Source organism: Malaclemys terrapin, chromosome 4, assembly GCF_027887155.1.
Source record: "Malaclemys terrapin pileata isolate rMalTer1 chromosome 4, rMalTer1.hap1, whole genome shotgun sequence".
NCBI lineage: Eukaryota > Metazoa > Chordata > Testudines > Emydidae > Malaclemys > Malaclemys terrapin.
The window spans coordinates 107,438,003-107,459,572 of record NC_071508.1 but is presented as its reverse complement, the minus strand read 5'-3'; the positions used below and the strand labels follow the sequence as shown (position 1 = coordinate 107,459,572).

General features: G+C 39.2%; 1 protein-coding gene across 3 annotated transcripts in view; it reads left to right on the top strand.

Annotated features, from left to right (window-relative positions):
- RALGAPA1 (Ral GTPase activating protein catalytic subunit alpha 1) overlaps positions 1 to 21,570 on the top strand; it is a 245,567-nt gene that overhangs the window by 184,903 nt on the left and 39,094 nt on the right. For all 3 annotated transcript variants that reach the window (XM_054025345.1, XM_054025347.1, XM_054025346.1), the window contains 4 exons: positions 311 to 434; positions 2,280 to 2,435; positions 14,729 to 14,887; positions 17,386 to 17,513. In XM_054025345.1, the coding sequence (XP_053881320.1) occupies positions 311 to 434; positions 2,280 to 2,435; positions 14,729 to 14,887; positions 17,386 to 17,513 (567 nt within the window). The remainder of the gene's footprint in view (positions 1 to 310; positions 435 to 2,279; positions 2,436 to 14,728; positions 14,888 to 17,385; positions 17,514 to 21,570) is intronic.

Sequence of the window (21,570 nt, the reverse complement as noted above, 5' to 3'; positions counted from 1 at the left end):
TTTCTGAATACATTATTATACCATTTGTTGCTGCTAATTTCAGCCGATGTACCACTATGCTGAATTAATCCTTCACACGTGAAAGTTCCTATTGGCAAACTGTAAAAGAGAAGGCAAAGGAATAGAAAAGAGGATTAGAAGATGGCAAAGAACAGAAAGAGACTTTTTTTAATTGTACTGCACTTTCATTGCCTTTTTGATACTGACAGCTATGATCTGTGTGTAGTGTTTGCATTTTCTGTCTCTGTGTTAAGACTTGAAAGTGAACTCTTACTCAGTGACAATCCAATGACAATCCTATGTTTTACAGCCGAGAGACACACAAGATTGCAGTATTTTATGTTGCTGAGGGACAAGAAGATAAACACTCCATCCTCACTAACACTGGAGGAAGCCAAGCCTATGAAGATTTTGTAGCAGGCCTTGGTTGGGAGGTATCTGTTTTAAGTTTTATTTATATCTTCTGAGTTTTGTGTTAGATTGTAAAAAACAAATATAAAATGGGAGGCTGATTGTTTTTTCTCTCTACTCTTCCATCTCTATTATTCCTTATTACTGCTCACAATTACCCAAACATCTTATTCTGAAAATAGGACACTAAGATTGAAATTCTGGTTATACTTATGTCAGTGATGCTATATAAATGAACTTTTGAGACAGAAGAGCTTTACTGGCTTTGAAAGGTGAACCTGTGGAAGCTTCTACATAATCGGAGGCTGTTCAACAGTGTACAATAAGCCACCCTGTTCCTGACTTGTATACACTAAATAAACTATGTCTGTATTGTTGTGTAGGCCTGAAAGGTGTTAAATCCATTTAAGGTTCTGCACGTTGCTCAGATTTGGGAGTTGGAGAAATAATGGCATGCTGCTTCTCTCATCCTCTTCTCCCTACCTCTAAAGAGCGAGAGACACACACATAACTTTCTCTTTCACCAAGAAATGGATTGTGTGGCATAATCATATAAGTACCACTGCCACCATTAGAGCATTAGTTAAATATAGTTCTATTCTACTGACTCTCCCCTGGTCCAAATTCTCTTTGCTACACTAATCACCATCCCATTCTGGCTGCTCAAGACAGACCACCACTATCATCAATAAGAGGACGCTTTAGGTACAGACCTGTGCAACGGAAGTGCAGGAATCATCACTGCTTCTGGCTCTCTTGGAAGTGCCACCTGAAATTAATATTTAATCGTTTCCTTAAAGATCAATAAACGGTAGTAGCTTAAACGACTAAAGCTTGCTTTTTCAATTTGTACGTTAATTCCAAGGCAATATATCAGCTCCTGACTTGAGCTGTGAAAAAGCTTTGAGCAAAGCTGGCAAATTTTGGCTTGCCTAGTGACTTTCCACACACATTCTAAGTGTAGGGAATTTTTCTTCTTGTCAGAAAGCATCAGTTTTCACTTTGTGAGAATGGAAAATTGTGAAATTCAAAGACATAACTGAAAATTTGCAAATATGATGGGAAGTCTTAAATGTGATGGAAACAGACTTTTTTACAATTAAAGAAGTTTTGTAAACCTGATAAAGTGTTATGTATTATTTCAGTTCTGCAGCAACATTTTTACAAAGTTAAATCAAACCGATTCAAACATATTTAATCTCACACTAGCCAATAATGTATTTGCTATTATACCAACAAAAAAATCCAGAATTTCATGCCAAGAGGCTAAAACATTTAATATGCTGTTAAGGAAAGTAATCTCAATTTTAAAAGGCATTTAATTTAGATTTATAATGCGGATTACTTCTGGCTTTCCTCCTCCGTGTTCAGGAATGGGAAAAAACATGGGACAGCAATATCTGTGTTTGTGATGGGGCCAGCAGAACTATAGCAGTTGCCCTTCCTTCCTGTTGGAAAGCCAGAACAATCATCATGGTTCTTTATGTGGTAGTTCCCCATGTCTTCTGAGGAGAAGAAAAGCAACTGCTAGTACTGGCTCTCAGGAGAGTGTCAAGATGCCACGGTTTCCACTCTTACTTTTTTCCCTTTAACCTTTACCTCCCACCAGTCTCTGAGATTGTTATACCCTCTTGTACCAATAAATATAGATGTTCCTTCACTGCAGTTAGTTTCTTTTCTAATTAAATCCTTCTAATTAGTGAGCCTCTGCTCCTTTAGATAAACTTAATAGTACAAAAGGATCAGCATCAGAACAGAATTACGGGTTTTTTAAATGTATATGATGATTGAAAAGGCTTTCTCTGAAAAGTATTTTACCACCAGATATTACTTTTTTTCCCCTAACGTTACATGGGCTTTGATCTTAGGTGAATCTCACAAACCATTGTGGTTTTATGGGAGGATTGCAAAAAAACAAAAGCACTGGATTGACCACTCCATATTTTGCTACCTCTACAGTGGAAGTAATGTTTCATGTGTCAACAAGAATGCCTTCTGATTCAGATGACTCTTTAACAAAAAAGGTAGGTGGTTTTTAATACAGCATTTCCCTTAGGTAACAGTAGATCAAGGGATTTTAGGAAATCATTCCTTAAAAATAATTATTTTTTTCTAAAAATAATACAGTGCTTGTTCCTCTAACAGTTTATATATTATTAAAGCTGGTTGGGGCGGGTGGACTATAGTGTTGTTAAATTACTTTCTACCAACCAATTAGTTTGCCACAGAAGATGAGTTTTGTCACATTTGTACATCTTATTGCTGCTGAGGTCACAGGAATGGTGAGGTAAGGAGAGGAAAAGGAACAGAGTTAATAGTCTGTGTGGAAGAAAAAGCTCCAAATCTGAATGACATGTTCTAGTCCTTTGAGACTTCTGGATGTGAACTGTTAACGTCTCGAAATAGCTGATGAATACATGGTTCAAAGATGAATGTTTCAGTTATTCTGCAAGTCTTGCAGCCAAGCGTGTTCATAGAACATTTGCCTTTAAAAGAAAATCAAAATGTTAGGAACTTGACAACATTTAGTGAATTTAGTTGTATTGCTTTGGTGATGACACAAATGTTCAGCAGAAGTCTGCTCTCTTATATCCACCTTAAGGGAAAAATGGCTCTGTATTGGTATTTTTTCTTTAGAATTTAATAAATTCCATATTAGTGATGATAAGTTGAGGCCTCGAACATGTGTCCTATTACAAATGAACAATTGGCTATCATTAGACTGTCCCCCCATCCTCTGTACATATATCTTCAGATGTGCTAATCCATTCAGTAGACACATTAATGAGCACTGGTTGAAGTGTAATATTGGAGGAAGTGAGGCTGGTTGACCTCAGCATGGAGTTTAATACTTGTAATTAAATTAGATAGTCGACAGTAAAGAAAGAAATAGCCATGCCTCTGGCAAACTTCAATTATTAATGACTTTTTTTTGTTCTTTTTGTTCAACTTGAAGAAAATTTATATCTTTTTATTATCATTGTTGTTATAAACTGACTTTTAATGCTAAAAGTGGCATTATACATTTTTTTAAACGATTAAAATATTTTTCTTCCATGCCTAAGATGGGTACTTCCTACTCTACTCTTTTATTTCATAAAGTGCAGTCAGTGTATTATTTAGGTTTCTAAACAAATTATTAAAATATCTTAAGAGTAAAATCAACATAACTTTTTAATAAGAGTATAACTAAAGTAATAATATGATTCCTTTCTCCGCCCTTTTGAAGAAACCACTGAACTTTGCATACAGAAATATGTATCAATAACCTTTTTGGATTAGAGTGATTAAAAAGCAATGTGAGGAAAACATAATGAAAATTATTTCCACTATTCGTTAAATAACTAAAAAACCAAAAAAACAACATGTTACAGGTTTCAGCAGAAAGTGCAGCCTGAATCCTATATCTGTTTTCAAGAGAATTCAACCCTTTCCACATAGCTAATACCTTTAGCCACATTTCAGAGCTGGTCCAGTCCTTTGGTGATTAATTTTTTTAAAAGTACAAATCAGTCACCATTTTCTCAGTTAGTTTGATATTCTTTCCTATACCCCATTTCTTTCCGCTTTCATCCGTAATCACATTCTTCAATGATTTAGACTATTCTGAGAGGCAGTATGGTCTTAATTAATAGGGTACTACACTGTGAGTCAGGAGACCTGTATTCCATTCCTAACTCAGCCACTGACCTGCTGTGTAACTTTTTGGTCTTATCACTTTACCTCTCTATGCCTCTATTTCCCCTCCCATCATTTAGATTTTAAACTCTTCAGGGTAGAGAATGTATCATGTGTTTTGTACAATGCCTCTGATTCCAGTTGGAACCTTTATAACCTATATGTACACTTCAGCAGTACACACAGTAGTAATCAACATATTATTCTTAAGATGTGCTAGATACAGTGTGCAGCATGTGACCTTTTACAACAGAAGATTATTTTTATTTCACATTTATATAACTTGTTGCTACTGAGGTCACAGAAAAGGTGATATAGGGGGAGGAAATGAAGGAAGATAAAAAAGGGTATGTCTACACTGAAAAAAAACCAAAACCCTGCAGCAACATATCTCAGAGCCCTGGTCAATCGACTCAGGCTTGCACTATAGGGCTAAAAATGGAAGTGTAGACCTTTCTGCACAGTCTGAGACCCATCCCTGTTGCTGGGTTTCAGAGCCCAAACTCCAGTCCAACCAGGGATGTCTACGCTGCTACTGAGCCCAAGTCAGTTAACCCAGGCTGTGGGGTTTTTTGTTTTGTTTTTACAGCATAGACATACTCTAATTGTGTGGAAGAAGACCTGGGATCTTGAACTGTCACTGAGGATTTTGAATGTGTTTAGCCATGTTTTTAAGTGTTATTTATTGTACTTTGGTTGGCTGAAGAATTGTTGCTGGTTTCTATATTGTAATGTGCCTAGAGGTAGAAGATAGGTTCATCTTATAAATGGAAATTAAATTTAATTAAAATAAAACTTCTTCCTGCCAGCCCAACCACTGCAGCATCAAGATTCTAGTGCTTCAGATGCCAGGCCAATTTAAAACTTATTTTCTATCAATCTTTCTGAATAGTAAATAACATTTTAAGTATCTTGGATATCTCAAAAACACTGGAGTCAAGAGATAACAGAGAGCAGAAAAGAAGATGAATTGAAAAGGAAGAGAAGGGAGTGTTTTGGAGTTCTGAGATCGGATTAAAATTTATCCTTCATCTTTGAATTTTTCTAAGTGAAAGGATGTGTCAAAATAGAAAATATTATTTTAAATACAGTTACAAAAGTAACATAATGAAAGTGTCAAAATTTAAGATAGAATTCTAAAATCTCACAAGTCACAATGGGAGTGATATCACAGATTCGCCCATGCAGCTTACCCCCTGTCTAGCTACTGCTAGCACTTTGAGTGAAATTTGGAGTGGGAGGGTGTGAAAGTGTCTTAATTAATATATTATACATATGGTGTTAAAACAAAAAAGGTCATTTTCTAATTATTAGCCTGTTAATCCAGCTGAAACTTTTGGTGACTATATAAATGACTCAAGCTTAGTTTAACATTGTCAAAGACCTTCAAAAGAATTATAGACCTATAATTCATAGCTAATTGTTTTGCTTTGATTTTAATACAAACTGGGTGATTAAAGGCATAAGGCCATAAAGCATGGCCATTAGTGCAATATTAGTATTTTTATAAAATTGCAATTAATAGCATCCATTATTATTTTACAGGAGTAAAAAAATTAATGTGTTAAAACAACATTTTATGAAGAACTTAACCAAATATTTGAAGGTGCCTTAGATAGACGCTGAATACATGTAACTTTGCCAAAAGTAGCTGCAATAAGAAGCTGCTTCTTAAATTTTTCTGCTGTTGTGTTCCTTCTGTACTTCTCTAGTGAACTTTATTTTTGAAGAAAACAAAATAAAATTTGAAGACTAGCTTTCATTATAAAAGGAAATAGTTTTCCCCTTTCCTTCTTTAGATAAGTGGGTACTAGAAATTACAAATAATTTTGGCAAGAGTTCAAGGGTTAATGCAAGAGACAAATAAAAGGAATTTTCTGTAAATTGAGCCCTGCATTATTTCAGTTGTCTTGCCTTTCCAAACCTAACTCATTTAATTTTAAAAAGTAAATACTTAAATTTTTCCTGACAGTGTGCTTTGCTTTTTCTATCGTTTATTACTTCAATTATACTTGGTATCACTTAGAACAATCTGCCATTTGGAAATCTCAGTGTAGCCTGCAGCTTAGTATTAAGTCTGGCTGGTATTGTAACATGTACAGCATATGACGCTAATGTATCAAAATTAGATTTGATCATCCCTCCTGGTTATATTTATTTCACATTTCTTTTGTATTCAGTTAACATAAACATATTAGGAAAGCTGACACATGGTGATGGCTATATAGTAAGAATATTTTAAAGTATTTTGATTTAAAATTGCAGATAACTTGGCTTTTCCAAATTGTTGAGTATTTTTACTTATTTTTAACAATGGAGAAGGGGTTCAAAGCATAATTTATCCATTTCAGCTACAGCATATCTTTCTATTGTTTAATCATTTGTATATGGTCGTGCCTTTAATCCCCAACTCAGATTGGGGTTCCATTATGCTAGCCACTGTTCATGCACATAAGAGACAGTCTCCGTCCTGAAGAGCTTACGATCTAAATGGGCAAGACAAAGTATGGGGGCGGGAAGCGTTATTACCCCAATTTTCAAGTGGGGAACTGAGGCACAAAGGGCCACATCCTCATCTGGTGTAAATTTTCATAACTCCATTGACTTCAATTATGCTATGACAATTTATAAATCTAATCTTTGAGGGATTGTCCACATGGATTCCACTCTAGGTGCATTTGCATCCTAGGCACAGAAGATTGGATTATTTTAAATAGCTGTGTCTGTTGGGGCCACACATGCACCCTGAGCACCCTCTCACTCCCTATAGCAGAGAGTATAAAGGCTGGGGAAGCCACAACTCACTAATTTTCTTCTTACCACCTATGGCAGCAAGACAAAACCTTGTAAAGTCCACATCCCTTGCTCTGAGCTGGTTCATTTCTGTAGTTAGTTAACTTAGATAAATTTTCTTTGCCTACTGGCTTAAAAAAAAAACCTCCAAAACTTTAGGTTTATTCAGAGTAGTGATAGGTTTCCTTTCCCTTGTACAAGGGCCTACTCCCTACAAGAATGTAAAATGTTTGACTTCAAGTTGCAGGGGTTCAAGATTTGCTTCTCCTCTGAAGCAGCAATGTTGGTGAATGATGGACACTCCCAATGCCCATACTGCCTGAAAGAAAGTTGTGCTTTGGAGCACTGACCAGTTTACAAGTCCTTCTCCAAGAGGATTCAAAAATCAGAAGAACATAAGAATGGGCATACTGGGTCAGACCCCAGTGGTCCATCTAGCCCAGTATACTGTCTTCCAACAGCGGCCAATGCCAGGTGTTTCAGAAGGAATGAACAAAACAGGGCAATTATCGATTGATCCATCCCCTGTCGTCCATTCCCAGCTTCTGGCAGGCAATGGCTAAGATACCCAGAGCATGGCATTGCATCCCTGACCATCTTGGCTAATAGCCATTCATGGACCTATTCTCCAAGAACTTATCTAATTCTTTTGCCTTCACAATATTCCCTCGCAATGAGTTCTACAGGTTGACTGTGCCTTGTGTCCTTTGTGTGTGTTAAACTGCTGCAAGAAAGGCAAAACTGAAACTCTTCCGCCTGGAAGTGTCCACGCAAGCTCCACTGGACCCCAGCAGACCTTCCAAGAAGCTCTAGGTACCGGCGCATCCCATGGACTGAATGTCCTGGTGAGCCAAGACACCACCCCAGGCTCCTGTGAAACCTCATAAGCCCCATTCATCAGTGGCATTGGTGACGTCTTCAGAAAGGGTCTGTAAGGACATCGCTCTGGGGATCAGGACAGGCACCTAAATGGGGGATGGAAAGCCTTCCCTAAGGCTTACTCTTCTAAATACCTAAAGAAATGGTGTCCTATCTCTGTGTGCCTGCATCGAAACCCAAGCCAGCGCCAGTGGTCTTTCCCACGCCAAGAACCATACTGCCTCCAGTACCATCAGCAAGTCACTGACCATGACACCAAATCTCCTAGCACAGAGTACTTTGGTACTGTCTGCCTCTGCACTGAGAACCATGGCACTGAATACTTCTGTACCAAGACCCATCACTACAATACTGCCCACATCCTTGACACCAACTGAGACTTTGACTTCGGTCACTTGAGGACTCTGTATCTGCACCAGACGAATATTTCTGTCAACATCTTTTCCCCCAATATTTTCGTGGTTCAAGCAACTCAAGAAGAATCATAGCAACCAGAGCAACCCAAATCTACTTCTTGGGAGAACAACCCAAAGAAATTAGATCTCTTTGGGAGGAAAATATATTTCTCAGCAAGTCTGCAAATAAAAGTAGCAAATTATCATTGCTTTTGAAATACAATGTCCTGCTTTGGGCAGACTTTCTAACTTCATAGAGAGGCCACTGAAGGACCAGAATGAAGAACTGAAATCCCTCATGAGGGCCAACTCACAGCCTGAACAGTGTTAGAGGCTACACTTGATGCATCAGATGCTGCAGACAGGACAATGGACATTGCTGCGGCAATGAGAAGATTGCAGCAGTCTTGGAGGGAGGTCCAAGCCATTATAGGAGACCACCATTTGAAGGCAGTGAGCTCTTTAATAGTGGCATGGATGAAGCACTCCATATACTAAAAGACTCTAGGGCATTCATAAGGTTCTTAGGGCTATATGTCACAGCCCCAAAGAGGAAACATCAAAGGCAAAAAATCATTTTAAGACAGAGACTACTGTCTCAATATTAGACACAGAAATGGTCCTCGGAGACCCTAAGGAAGTTAATGATTTCACTTGAGGTGACCATCTGCCTTGTCCTTGGCTTGCCCCACAATCTAAGGCACCAGGCAAGATCCCGTTTTGACTCGCTTATCGAGAATTTGGTTGGAACACTTGGGATCCACTTCCAAGACATCTTTTCGCAACTACCTTGTGACCTAACAGCATCCCAGTGCACGAGAACAAGGGGCTCATTGGTATTTGGTAGTGAGTTTCAGCTGATAAGAATGTAAGTGATAAGAACGTAAGAATGGCCATACTGGGTCAGACCAAAGGTCCATTCAGCCCAGTATCCTGTCTACCAACAGTAGCCAATGCCAGGTGCCCCAGAGTGAGTGAACCTAACAGGTAATGATCAAGTGATCTCTCTCCTGCCATCCATCTCCACCCTCTGACAAACAGAGGCTAGGGACACCATTCCTTACCCATCCTGGCTAATAGCCATTAATGGACTTAACCTCTATGAATTTATCTAGTTTTTTAAACCCTCTTCTAGTCCTGGCCTTCACGAACTCCTCAGGCAAAGTTGACTGTGCGCTGTGTGAAGAACTTCCTTTTATTTTGTTTTAAACCTGTTGCCCATTAATTTCATTTGGTGACCCCTAGTTCTTATATTATGGGAACAAGTAAATAACTTTTCCTTATTCACTTTCTCCACACCACTCATGATTTTATATACCTCTGCCATATCCCCCCTTAGTCTCCTCTTTTCCAAGCTGAAAAGTCCTAGCCTCTTTAATCTCTCTTCATATGGGACCCATTCCAAACCCCTAATCATTTTAGTTGCCCTTCTCTGAACCTTTTCTAATGCCAGTATGTCTTTTTTGAGATGAGGAGACTACATCGGTACGCAGTATTCAAGATGTGGGTGTACCATGGATTTATATAAGGGCAATAAGATATTCTCGGTCTTATTCTCTATCCCTTTTTGAATGATTCCTAACATCCGGTTTGCTTTTTTTGACTGCTGCTGCACACTGCGTGGACGTCTTCAGAGAACTATCCCCAATGACTCCAAGATCTCTTTCCTGATTAGTTGTAGCTAAATTAGCCCCCATCATATGGTATGTATAGATGGGGGTTTCCAAAATGTGGACTCATTTGCAATATTTTAGAAAAACAAATTCTACATGTTCTATTCCAGAGAGTGCCCAACCCTGGGCTCCCTCATGGACACCTCTCATATACCATGGGCTCCAGGAAGCTGAGACAAGGTGCCAATCACATTATCATGATAGTTCAGGTATGGACCACACAATTCTGGTATTCAGATTAACTGACTGTCACTATGAACACAGGTAACCTATATGTCCTGCCGCAACCTGTTTTCCCAGGATAGTGCTTGGATCCTACACCTTGACCCAGTGTCCCTAGACTTGACAGCCTGGATGTTAAATGGATGGATATACACAGAGAAACTGTTCTGCTACCATTCAAGACATTTTGCTGTAAAGCAGAAAACCTTCAACCAGATTTCAAACAGTTTTCTATTTTGGCATTTCAGCAACAACTCACCATTGAAGCTTTAATCAGTATTGGACTATCTACTTTAACTAAAGCAATTGGGATTGTCCTTCAGCTCAATAAGCATGCACCTGGCAGCAATCTGTGATAATCATCTGTCTGCCCAAGATCACAGAGTCTTCTCACATCCCACAAAGATGACATTTCTAAGAGACCTCAATTCATGCTTTCCCACCAGTCAAGAAACCCTCTTTTTTCTGGGACCTTAACAGGACTTGATGGGTCCACATTTGAGCCTATGCTACCTGCTCTTTCTACTACCTGTTAATGAAGACAGTTTTTCTGGTAGCCATCATATCAGGTAGGAAGATGGAAGAGATCTAGGCTTTCATGGCAGGTCCCCCATATATGATCTTTCACAAGGACAGCGCCACTCTGAGGCCTCACCCAACTTTTCTGCCTAAGGTAGTTTCCAATTTTCACATCGATCAGTCAATTATCTCCCCGTTTTCTTCCATAAACTGCTCTTTCCAAGATGAAATAAAATTCCACATGCTCAGTGTTGTAAGAGCATTGTCCTTTTATTTGCATAGGACTAGGCCATTCAGGTGTATGCCTTTACTCTTTATGGCATTTGTTGAGAGGATTAAGGGACAACCCATGTCACCACAGAGACTAGGTGGGTCTGACTGTAATAGGACTTGTTAACCATTTGATTAAGAAAATTCCCCTGGATGTATTGGGGATCATTCCACTAGAACTAAAGTGACCTCTGCACTTTACATCCCCCATATCCGAGAGATGTATGGCAGCAACATGAAGCTTGATCCATGCATTGGATTGAAAAGACTGAAAAAAAAAAATGGGTTTGTTTAATCTGGAGAAGAGATGATGGGGGGAGGGGATATGGTAGTGTTCAAATACGTAAAAGGTTGTTAAAAAGAAAAGATGATAAATTGTTCTCCTTAACTGCTGAGGACAGGACAAGGAGTGATGAGGCTTAAATTGCAACAATGTCAGACATTGCTTCCTAACTGTAAGGGTAGTTAAGCACTAGAAAAATTGCCTAGGGAGGTTGTGGAATCTCAGTCATTGGGGTTTTTTTTAAGAACACGGTAGACAAACTGCTATCAGGGATGATCTAGATCAGGGGTCGGCAACCTTTCAGAAGTGGTGTACCGAGTCTTCATTTATTCACTCTAATTTAAGGTTTTGCGTGCCAATAATACATTTTAAGTTTTAGAAGGTCTGTTTCTATAAGTCTATAATATATTGTATGTAAACTATTGTATGTAAAGTAAATAAGGTTTTTAAAATTTTTAAGAAGCTTCATTTAAAATTAAATTTAAAATGCAGAGCCCCCAGGACCTGGGCAGTGAGTGCGCCACTGAAAATCAGCTTGCCTGCCGCCTTCGGCACACGTGCCATAGGTTGCCTACCCCTGGTCTAGATAATACTTAGTCCTACCTTAGTGGAGGTGTCTGGACTAGATGACCTAGCGAGGTCCCTTCCAGTCCTACATTTCTATGATTCTATGATTTACCATTCACTATTGCCTGGTACAAGCAATCCAGATCAGATGCTAGCTTTGGTAAGGCATTCTTACAATCTTCGTTCAAATAGAACTCCTCTAATCCACTTCTAGGCAATTGCTTGTAGGTCACTGTAAGAGGGTCCGGACTCACCCCTGCGGCGCCTCCTGCTGGTCGTCCAGGGAATTAGCTCACCAGCCTCTGGAGCGCCCTCTGCAGGCCAGTGATCCGCCTTTCCTCTTCTCTGGCCCCCGTGTCCCACCCAGGACCCCGGTGCCCCTTGCTCTGGGTGCTGCCCCCTGGCAATACCCATACATATGCTAGGTCTCCCCTCCCAGGGGAACCCCCACCCACTAACCCCACCTCACCTCAGGATAAGGCCACTGCCAGTCACCAGCTAGCCCCCACTCTCTGGGGCAGACTGCAGTATAGGCCACTCATCATCGGCAAAGTTGGGTTTGAACTTGCTGCCTTGGCCTAGCCCTGGGCTGCCCTCTGCAACCCCCAGTACCCCTTGGCCTATTACCAGGCCGCAGCCTGGGGCTATCCAGGCTGGAGCTCCCCAGCTCCTCAGCCTTTCCCCAGCCCTGCTCCACTCAGGTACCCTGTCTAGCCCCCTGCAGCCAGGCCCTTCTCTCTCTGAAGGCAGAGAGAGACTCTTCCCTGAGCTCCTGGCTCCCAGCCTTTATAGGGCCTGCTGAGGCTGTTTGGGGCGTGGCCCCAGCTGCAGCCACTTCCCCTAATCAGCTCAGCCTTCACACTGCCTACTCCCTGGGCCATCTCAGGCCCTTCCAGGCCGGAGCAGGTGTCCACCCTGCTACAGTCACCAAGAGTGGAATCTGTTTGGACACTCACTAGAAGAAGAGAGAACCACAGCTTACCCTACAGTAACTGTGCTTCTTCAAGATATGTTCACACAGATTCCATAGTCTGCCTTCCTTTCCTGCTAATCAGAGTCCTGCTCCTATGAGATTCTGACTGAAGGAACTGAGTGTGGGTTTCAGCTACCTCACCCTTTATACACTCTGTTATAAGGAGTGCTAAGGTGCAGGTGTGGCCCCCATGGACAAAAAAAAAAATCATCTTGTGTGCATGGGGCACACGCACATCAGAGTGCAACTCCGTGTGGACAACACATCCTCTAGGGTAAGTAACTGTTTTATGTAGCCCTGAGAGAGAATTGACTTGTTCAGGATCATACAAGAAGTCTGTGTCAGAGTCAGGAATTGAGACCTCGGAGATGTAGGTTCAGTACAGTACTGGGCCACAAGAACATCCTCCATGTCTGCTAGAAATGTGAGTGTCGCTTTTCACTGAGTCTTTATTTTAAAAACTCTTATATCCAGTTACAAACCAACAGAGAACAGCACAAACTTGTAATAATGCAAAGAAGGCCACTAACAACCTGTTTAGGCCCTAAAATTTACCCCCTTTTAAGTAAATCCTAAGTAGTAGTCTAGGAGGTTTGTAGGTTATATTGTTAAATCATCCTCTACTCAGTGGTATCTGTTTATTATCCAGAGATGCTGCATAGGTTTTACTTTTATTTAAAGTACAGATATGCTCTTAAAATGACTGTGTAAAAGAGGCCCTTTCTTATTTAACGTGTGTGTGTGTGTGTTTGTTGTTTTGTTTTGCTTTGTTTTGTTCGGGGTAGTATCTGCTGACTACTTCTTACTCTTATCAATGCAGAGCCAACACAGTTCAAAGAGTGAGTTGGATTCTGTTCCTTGAGTAGCATCAACAGAATAGTTTACAAAATAGTTTACAGGTAACGCTGTGTAAGCTAAATGAAGGCAATGGGCCAACAGAAATGTCATCTGTGGTATAATATGGGATTGAAAAGGTGTAACTGAAGACTTAATTTGTCACATACAACCTTTGTTATTGGTGGTGATGTGCGAGAGGGAAAGCAGTTCGCTTTCTCAGATGCCAGGTTGAGTTTTCAGGGCTGTCACTTAGTGGGAGGAAACATCATTTTATCTGTACACTGAACACATTAGATCAGGAAATCCCTTGAGAAATAATAACATGGAGCCACCTCATGCCATTTTTACAATTTCTTTTCAGAAAAGAACACATTTTAACAGAAGGTGAATTTTGGAGCATAAGATTGAGATTTTCAAAAGTGGTCATCATTGGCCTAATTCTACTTTCATGAAAGATGATTGGAGTTTGCCACTGACTTAATGGAAGAGTTCAGCCAATCGTGAGCAGTTTTGAAAGTCACATCCTAAATGAGTTAAAAGTATTTCTTTTAACCTAGTATATTTTTGTTCCGAATGGTTTCAGGGGTGCACATTTTGAAACTTCTGGCCATTGAAAATTTGCAAGGGTATTCAGGCTTCAAGAAAAAATAAATACTTAGTTTCAGTGTGTTTTTGGAGCCATGGAAAATCCAGATTACATTTTTCTCTGATTATTTTATTTGATGGTAGCCCATTTCCAATCTGGCAAGAAGAGCAAAGTTCCAGATTCCTCAAATACAGATATTGTAGCCACAGATTCATTCAAACTGCTTTTGAGAATTGATATAGAAAGATTTCACACTTACAAACTTAGTCCCTATTAATCTTGGTGTGAAGATTTAAAGTATTTTGGTAAGTCAAATACAAGCCACTGAGCATCTTCTACCAATTTTATTAGGGAAAATTGTAGATTTAACTTGGAAATATTCTATATTGTCACAGCTGTTCATTTAAAAAAAGTTATACCTGACATCAACATACTAAACAGACCTAATTGAGAATGTTTGCTTTGACTTGCATCTAAATCAGGGACATTGCAATGTGGTTTGGATGTGTCCTCTCTCTGCACCCCACAGATTCTTCTTCAGTTCATTGTCATTTGGAATACAAGCCTTGGCTATATCTGTACAGCTGCAGTACTGTGTACTCAGCTGTTAAAAATTATTTTGTTTTTCCCTTCTTTTTCCAGCTAAGACATTTAGGAAATGACGAAGTGCACATTATCTGGTCAGAGCATACTCGAGACTACAGGAGAGGAATAATTCCTACAGAATTCGGTGATGTTCTTATTGTTATCTATCCAATGAAAAATCACATGTTCAGTATCCAGATCATGAAAAAACCAGAGGTAGACATTTCTTTTGTTTTCCCCTCATGTGTTGACTAACTTTTAGGTTGTTTAAATATATGTTGCTGTTTTTTATGGTGTGACATATTAATTCAACAAGGTAATCCTTCTTTAATAATGACAGTAGTAAAATAGCTACAAGATAAGTCATGTGTACTGAGTGCGGTGTAGAGAGGAAAATAAGCAACTGTGAACAAAAGGCCCATAATCCCATCAAGCAGTTCTGATAACTAATATAAACTGCAACAACAAAGGTTAGAGTATTTTATGTAGTCACTTGAACTCTGAGATTAGATTAAATTAAATTTAGTCTGGTTTGTTAGATTTGTATTGTATTGTATTAGCACATGAATCTAAATCCTAGTTCTTTGTCCTGAGCTGGCTACCTCTTCCTCTTTGCTCCATTCAGTATTACCACTTTCCTTTCCTTCCTCTCTCAGCCATTTCTACCTTTCCTTTAGATTGCCACACAGGAATTCAGGCCCAGATTCAGAAAGGTATTTAAGCATGTTGGCTTTAAAGGGTCTATTTGTCTTGCTTAAAGTAAGACATATGCTTAAATATTTTGTTGAACTCGGGACTTAGTGTGGTTGCCTCCCTGTCTCATAGCCATGCTCTTTAACGGCACCAGATTGACCATTCAATGTGGATTGAGCAGCTGTTGGACAAGAAGCTGCAATGAATGGTTGGATCGCTTAATTCTTAGGTGTGATGTCAGTTGCATGGATTTACAGATTTGTGTTTTACAACACTGGATTTCGTTTACTATAAATATGAATACTAATAAGCTACATGAGAGAAATATGAAGTCAACCATATGGCACTGAGTGTGGTATGGTAGTGGCATTCATATGGTATTCAGGATAAAACTAATGCCATAAATGGTATGGTACTACCAAGGATGCACACATTTTAATTAAAACTACATTTTTCTCTTACTTGAAAGTATGAGGGGTTGCATTATTGCCATATTTTATTACTATTTTTAATTGCTTTAAGTAAGAAGGGAACATCCTTGCCCTAATAGCATCTTCCATTAAATGGAAAATGAATGACTTCACCAATCAAACTAGATAACTTCAAGATTCTCAAAATTGAGTAATGGCAAAAATAGTGCACTAAAACTCTTTTGTAGTGTGGATCACATCTTAGCAGACAGATTGCCTATTGGGTATCTCTCCCATTTATGATCACATATAGACCACCTCTCTTCCTTTTTACAGTCATATAAAATCCTTGTGGTGGCAACTACAGCAATTGTTTACATACTCAAAAAGGAAGGTATTTTATATATTTTTGCTTTTTTTGATGCTATTTAGTAGCTAAAAACAAAGTGTTGGGTCTCTTCTTACTTGAGACCCAGCACTGTGTAACAAGCCCTCTATCTGTGAAACACCAGCAAGTGCTCCACAGATCCCCAGAGGTCCACACACAGCTGCTCCAGAGTGATGGGGGAGTCCCAGATGCTAACTGGTCAGTGAAAAATATAATGTCAAAATATTAGAGCCAGATAATTCTGTGGGCTTTTGGTCCTTAATATATGTATATCCCCAAACTTTCTGCTAGTCTCAGCCTAACTTCTAGAACTGTGCTTATAAGTTTGTGTATGCAAAGCCTGAATTTGCAGACATATCTGGTAGTTAGCCATGTATCAATCTATTATGTACACACAAATGCAAGATTTGACATCAGTGAGTTTCACATGAAGTTAGCATGATAAATACTGCAATGAAGGAAACACATGAGAGCAAATAGGGAATCAGGCCTTCCACCTGTAATCATACTTTTTTATTTTGAATTTGTTTAATGTATAAGCAAAAAGCATTCAGACTGATTTTATTATTCATGTACTTATCTACCAAAGTGTGCTAAGTACAGTACGCACACAAAGTAGACATGGGGGTAAAATCCTTGCCCTTTTCAAATCAACAGCAAAACTCCCATTGACTTCAGTGGGGGTCAAGATTTCATGTGTGGTTTCTGCTTCAAAAAGCATACAGTCTAATTGTAGATACGATATAAAAAATGACAGCAACAAATGGGGGAAAAGAGAGTGGTGGATAAAGATCCAATAATAGTCAGATGACACAGTTATGTGCACATTTAGATAGTTCCACACTACAGATTCATGCTGTATCTAAAGATGTAATTTTTTTTTTTTAAGTGGGTAATCATTTCCCCTCCCTTAGCCTTTTGAACTTCATCAGTGTCACATATATGACTTACTATTAGGCTTTTGGCAGAAAGTGTTGAAAATAAGCCTGTATGAGACACAATGTTCAAATGGTTACTTAAAACAGAATATGCAGAAAAATTATCTGTTACCAAGTTAAATGGCTATGTATTTTCATGAAAGAATAGGTCTATCACAAATAATTGTTGTGATTAACCAGAGATGAGGAAGAAAAAGAATGATGAGCTCTCCATTGTTAATGTTGATTTCTAATTGTTATGCAGAGATTTCATATTAGGATTGAATTTATTAATTTCTGATTCAGGTTCCATTCTTTGGTCCACTCTTCGATGGCGCTATTGTTAATGGAAAAATTCTTCCTATTATGGTTCGTGCAACAGCTATAAATGCAAGCCGAGCGCTGAAATCACTGATTCCATTATACCAAAATTTGTATCCTTTTCACCTGTACAGTTTTAACATACATTGACTTTTCAGGGCTAAAGATATTTTTCTCATGGGTTTTTGTTTTTAAACCTTAGATTTCTATCAATTTAATTCAGAGAATATATTTTAAACCGATTTTTTTTTAAGAAACTTCAGATTAATGCTTTAAAATTGCCAAATGAAGACCCTTTAGTGCTATTAAATAAGGAATGACGGTTTCACATACAAGTCCATTTCATATACAGATTTTTCCAAAAAGAGCTGATTTGTGGTATTATTAGCAACTTGTTCCTTTAGTGAAAGTAGATATTTGTTCATTGTTAACATTGTGTAATTTTGTTTTTCAATCCAGATTGTTTTTGTTTCAAAAAGAGAAAAATTACTTTCTATTATGGCTGCTTATTAGCTTGATTATTATGGTACCTGATAAATAGTTGTATAATACAGTTAAGAACACCAGGCCATCATCAGAGTTGCATAGGCATGTCTTTGTAGAGAAGACTGAAAAGTTTATCACCTTTTCCTGTTGGAATTTTATATTTCTGTAAACTTCAGAACAAGGAGCTCCTAAGAAAATAAGATTACAGAACAACATGAAGTGAAAATAAAAACATGAGGTAAACTAGTCCACTTTTAAAAAAAAAAAAAAAAACACTTGATCTAATATAGCTACATACTTTTATCCATATATATCATTACATAGTAAATGGTTTATTTTTTTACATTTCTCCCCTTTCTAAGATTGACTTCTACTATTATTGTTTTTGAACTAATAAATGTATGTTCTTGTTGTATCTATTTTAAGTAATGAACAGGAGAGTTAAAATTTGAATTAAGATTTTTTTCAACTTTGTACATTAACTTCTAACTGCAGTATAGATTTATTGCCTTGCATTTGTCAGCCAGTAGACTATTACTTAAATGTTCCGTATTCTTTTAGAAATTGTCTTTGTAGTAGTTGTGTAATTTTGCTTTTATTGTCACATTTCATATGATGATATAGATTTATAGATGGATGATGATCTATCACATTGATCACATTTAATGACATTTCTGCAGTGTTTTTGTTGATAGATATGCAGATGCACCATTATTTCACTTTTGAAGAGGTCTGATTTTGTATTTTTTCCTGTGTCTCGGACTAGGAATTCCAAATGTGTTGCCGTCATTTAACCTTAAAAGAGCTGAGGCCTATGGATGTACTGACCCATGCAGGGTGGACAGTTGAAAGTTACTTGCCTTGAAATAACCTTCTATGTGCTCTGCAAAATAGCAGTGTATCTGAGCTTTTGTGAGGAGTGTTGTGCATATAACAAATCCCACAGACTTAACCTGCAGGTTTGTAAATTCAGTGCCCTGAAATTATCCAGGACTGAAGGTTATATATATACTGGAAGAATTCCTACAAAGATTGCAGATTCTGTGCTCCTAATTGTAGTTGCTTATCTACATATAATACACCATTATTATATATAGTGGTCACCATTTAAATATGGATGTTTATCATTTTAAATCATTAGCATTGCTTTGGTATGAAAGGTATTCTCTGTATGTTGTTGGAATTTGTGACCCCATTTAGCATGCACATTAAGTGTCAACGTACTGGGTACCGGTTTTAAATGACTTCATTATTAATTGGTGACATAGTGTGAATTGGCATCTGCCTCTGCTCGGATTATGTGTTGTGTTCACTGCTCTTCATAATACTTTGAAGATAAAAGGCTTTATCTACTGTAAATGCAAATACTTTCATTATCTAATCTTCATGATACCTCTGTGAGGGATGTGAGCAGGGCTTCAAATACCTACTTTCCCAGGATGAATAAAATGTTTTCTCTGGTGAATTGGTCTGTGAATCCCTTGCCTGCTTCTATGGAGAAGAGAAGGACAGAATAGCCCTGTTGCTGCTCCTTTAGAAGGAGGGAAAGGGATAAAGACGGAGCAGAGTGGCCCACGCATACTAGTCAATTTTTAGGAGGGGAGAGGATGAAAGAGAGAGACTAGTTGGAGCCTTTACTTTTCAGAGGGTAATCAGGAGAGAGGAGCAGAGGGCCCAGGTGGAGAGGTTTATGATAGGTCAAGGACCTTATGCATGTCCAGCAGTGGGGTGGTTGCAGCACAACAGAGCCCTGCAAAGATGTAGCGGGAACCAAATTGATTTTTATTTGTTTGTTTGTTTTGTTTGGACAGGAGGGGCAGATTTAATTGGGGGCAGCATTGTGATTTATTGATATTGAAGATGGGGCAATAATAATTAAATTAGACTGGGTTTTGAGGGGGCAGGTCATGACAGACTAGATCAGTGTTCTGGCAAATGAGTGTCAAAGACGTTCTTCAAACCCGGTAGCAGACATGCCAACCCCGTGAAAAAAACGCAGAAATTGGGCTTGTTTTTGGCTTAATTGGCTTGTGAGTTGCTTGTTGGCTAGTTTTTGGCTTGTAGCTTGTTGCTTCTTTTTTTTAATCCACTCCTGGCAAGCGGGGGCAAGCAGGAGCAAGTGCGGGAGAGAGTCAGGGGTGCACAGCAGGCCCACCACAGTCCCAGACTGCACCCCGAGGAGATCTAGTCATATAGAGTGTTGGGGTTCTTAGGGATTGGCTTGTTTTGGCCTTGTCTTGAAATGGGATTAGCTTGGTTTTTGGCTTGTCGGGGTACTTATTTACCATGTGAAAGTTGGCAGCTGTGCCCTGTAGTTGAGTATTCTCTCCTTTTTGAAGATGGAGAAATTGGGAGAGAGATGTTAAAGTTGTTCAAAACCACTGTAGTAGTTGATTTTAAAGCCATGATTAGAACACAGGAGTCTGACTCCAGTCTGATATTCATCCCACCATGCCATGTCCCCATTCAGTATGTAGTATATGCTACCTGGAAGACATTTTTGGATTACTGTTGGTCAGGTGATACCCAGCTGTGTACTTCTCCATATCCAGAAGGGGCTTTTTGGTGATATAAAAAGCCAAGGTGGAGGTCTCTAGAGCCCCAGTTATTCAAACACATGCTTGCTTGCTGGGACTACTCACTATGTGTAGGATTGCACTCTGTGCAAGTCTTTGCAGGATTGGAACCTGAAAGAGTAATGGTGACTGAAGGGAAGAGTCTGGGGTCACTGTCTAGGATTTCAGTAACTTTGTGTTTTACTGTTTCAAAATGCGCGCGTGTGTGTGTGTGTGTGTGTGTGTGTGTGTGATTTCTGTAACTGCTTTGCAATTGGAATTTTATTATAGGTATCACCCTTGAAAATGTTTTTGCTATTCTAATGGGAGTTAACCAACTGTATATGAATTCCCAGTGCAGTGCTGTAACTAAGAGCTTGAACATGATCCTTGAATGTGTAATCAGGGGAATATCAAGTAGGAGCTGGAAGCTGGTACTACCTCTGTATATGGCATTTATGAGACTCTTACTAGAATACTGTCTCCAGTTCTGGTGTCCACACTTCAAAAAAGATATTAGAGACCTGGGAAGGGTTCAGAAAAGAGCTACAAGAATGACTCAGGATCTGGAAAATATCTTTGTAGTGAGAAACTAAAGAAGCTCAGTCTATTCAGTTTATTCAAGAAAAGATTGAGGTGACTTGAGCATGGTCTATAAATACCTACCACTGTAATTTACAGTATTGTTATAGCTGTGTTTGTCTCTCTAATCCTGGGACCATGTTGGGTCAGTGTGGCAAGGTACCTCCTTCGTCTCACTAGACTTAGCACTTCCCCCTCTCGTGATGATGGGCCTGGGGTAATCAGCCCCACTCAGGGCAGGTTTGCCTTCCCCATTCTGTGCTCCTTTGGTGATATTTTCAGGGTAGGCCTCAGGGTTAGCCTAACGGGTGATCCTCCAGCAAACAAAAAGGAAACAGTCTCATAAATACAAAAACCCAGGGGGGCCCCTTTCACTGCCTCCTCGCTGGTGCAGGGTGTCATCCTGCTGGTTGCCTTGGGGTGTCAGTCCTTCCCCTAGCAGGCACTCAGGTTTGGCTGTTTTCCATATGGGAAGGAGCACAGCTTCTCCTGGAGCAGCTTATTTCCCTGCTGCCACTAGCCTGGAAGGAGCTTGCCTCTCTTTCCC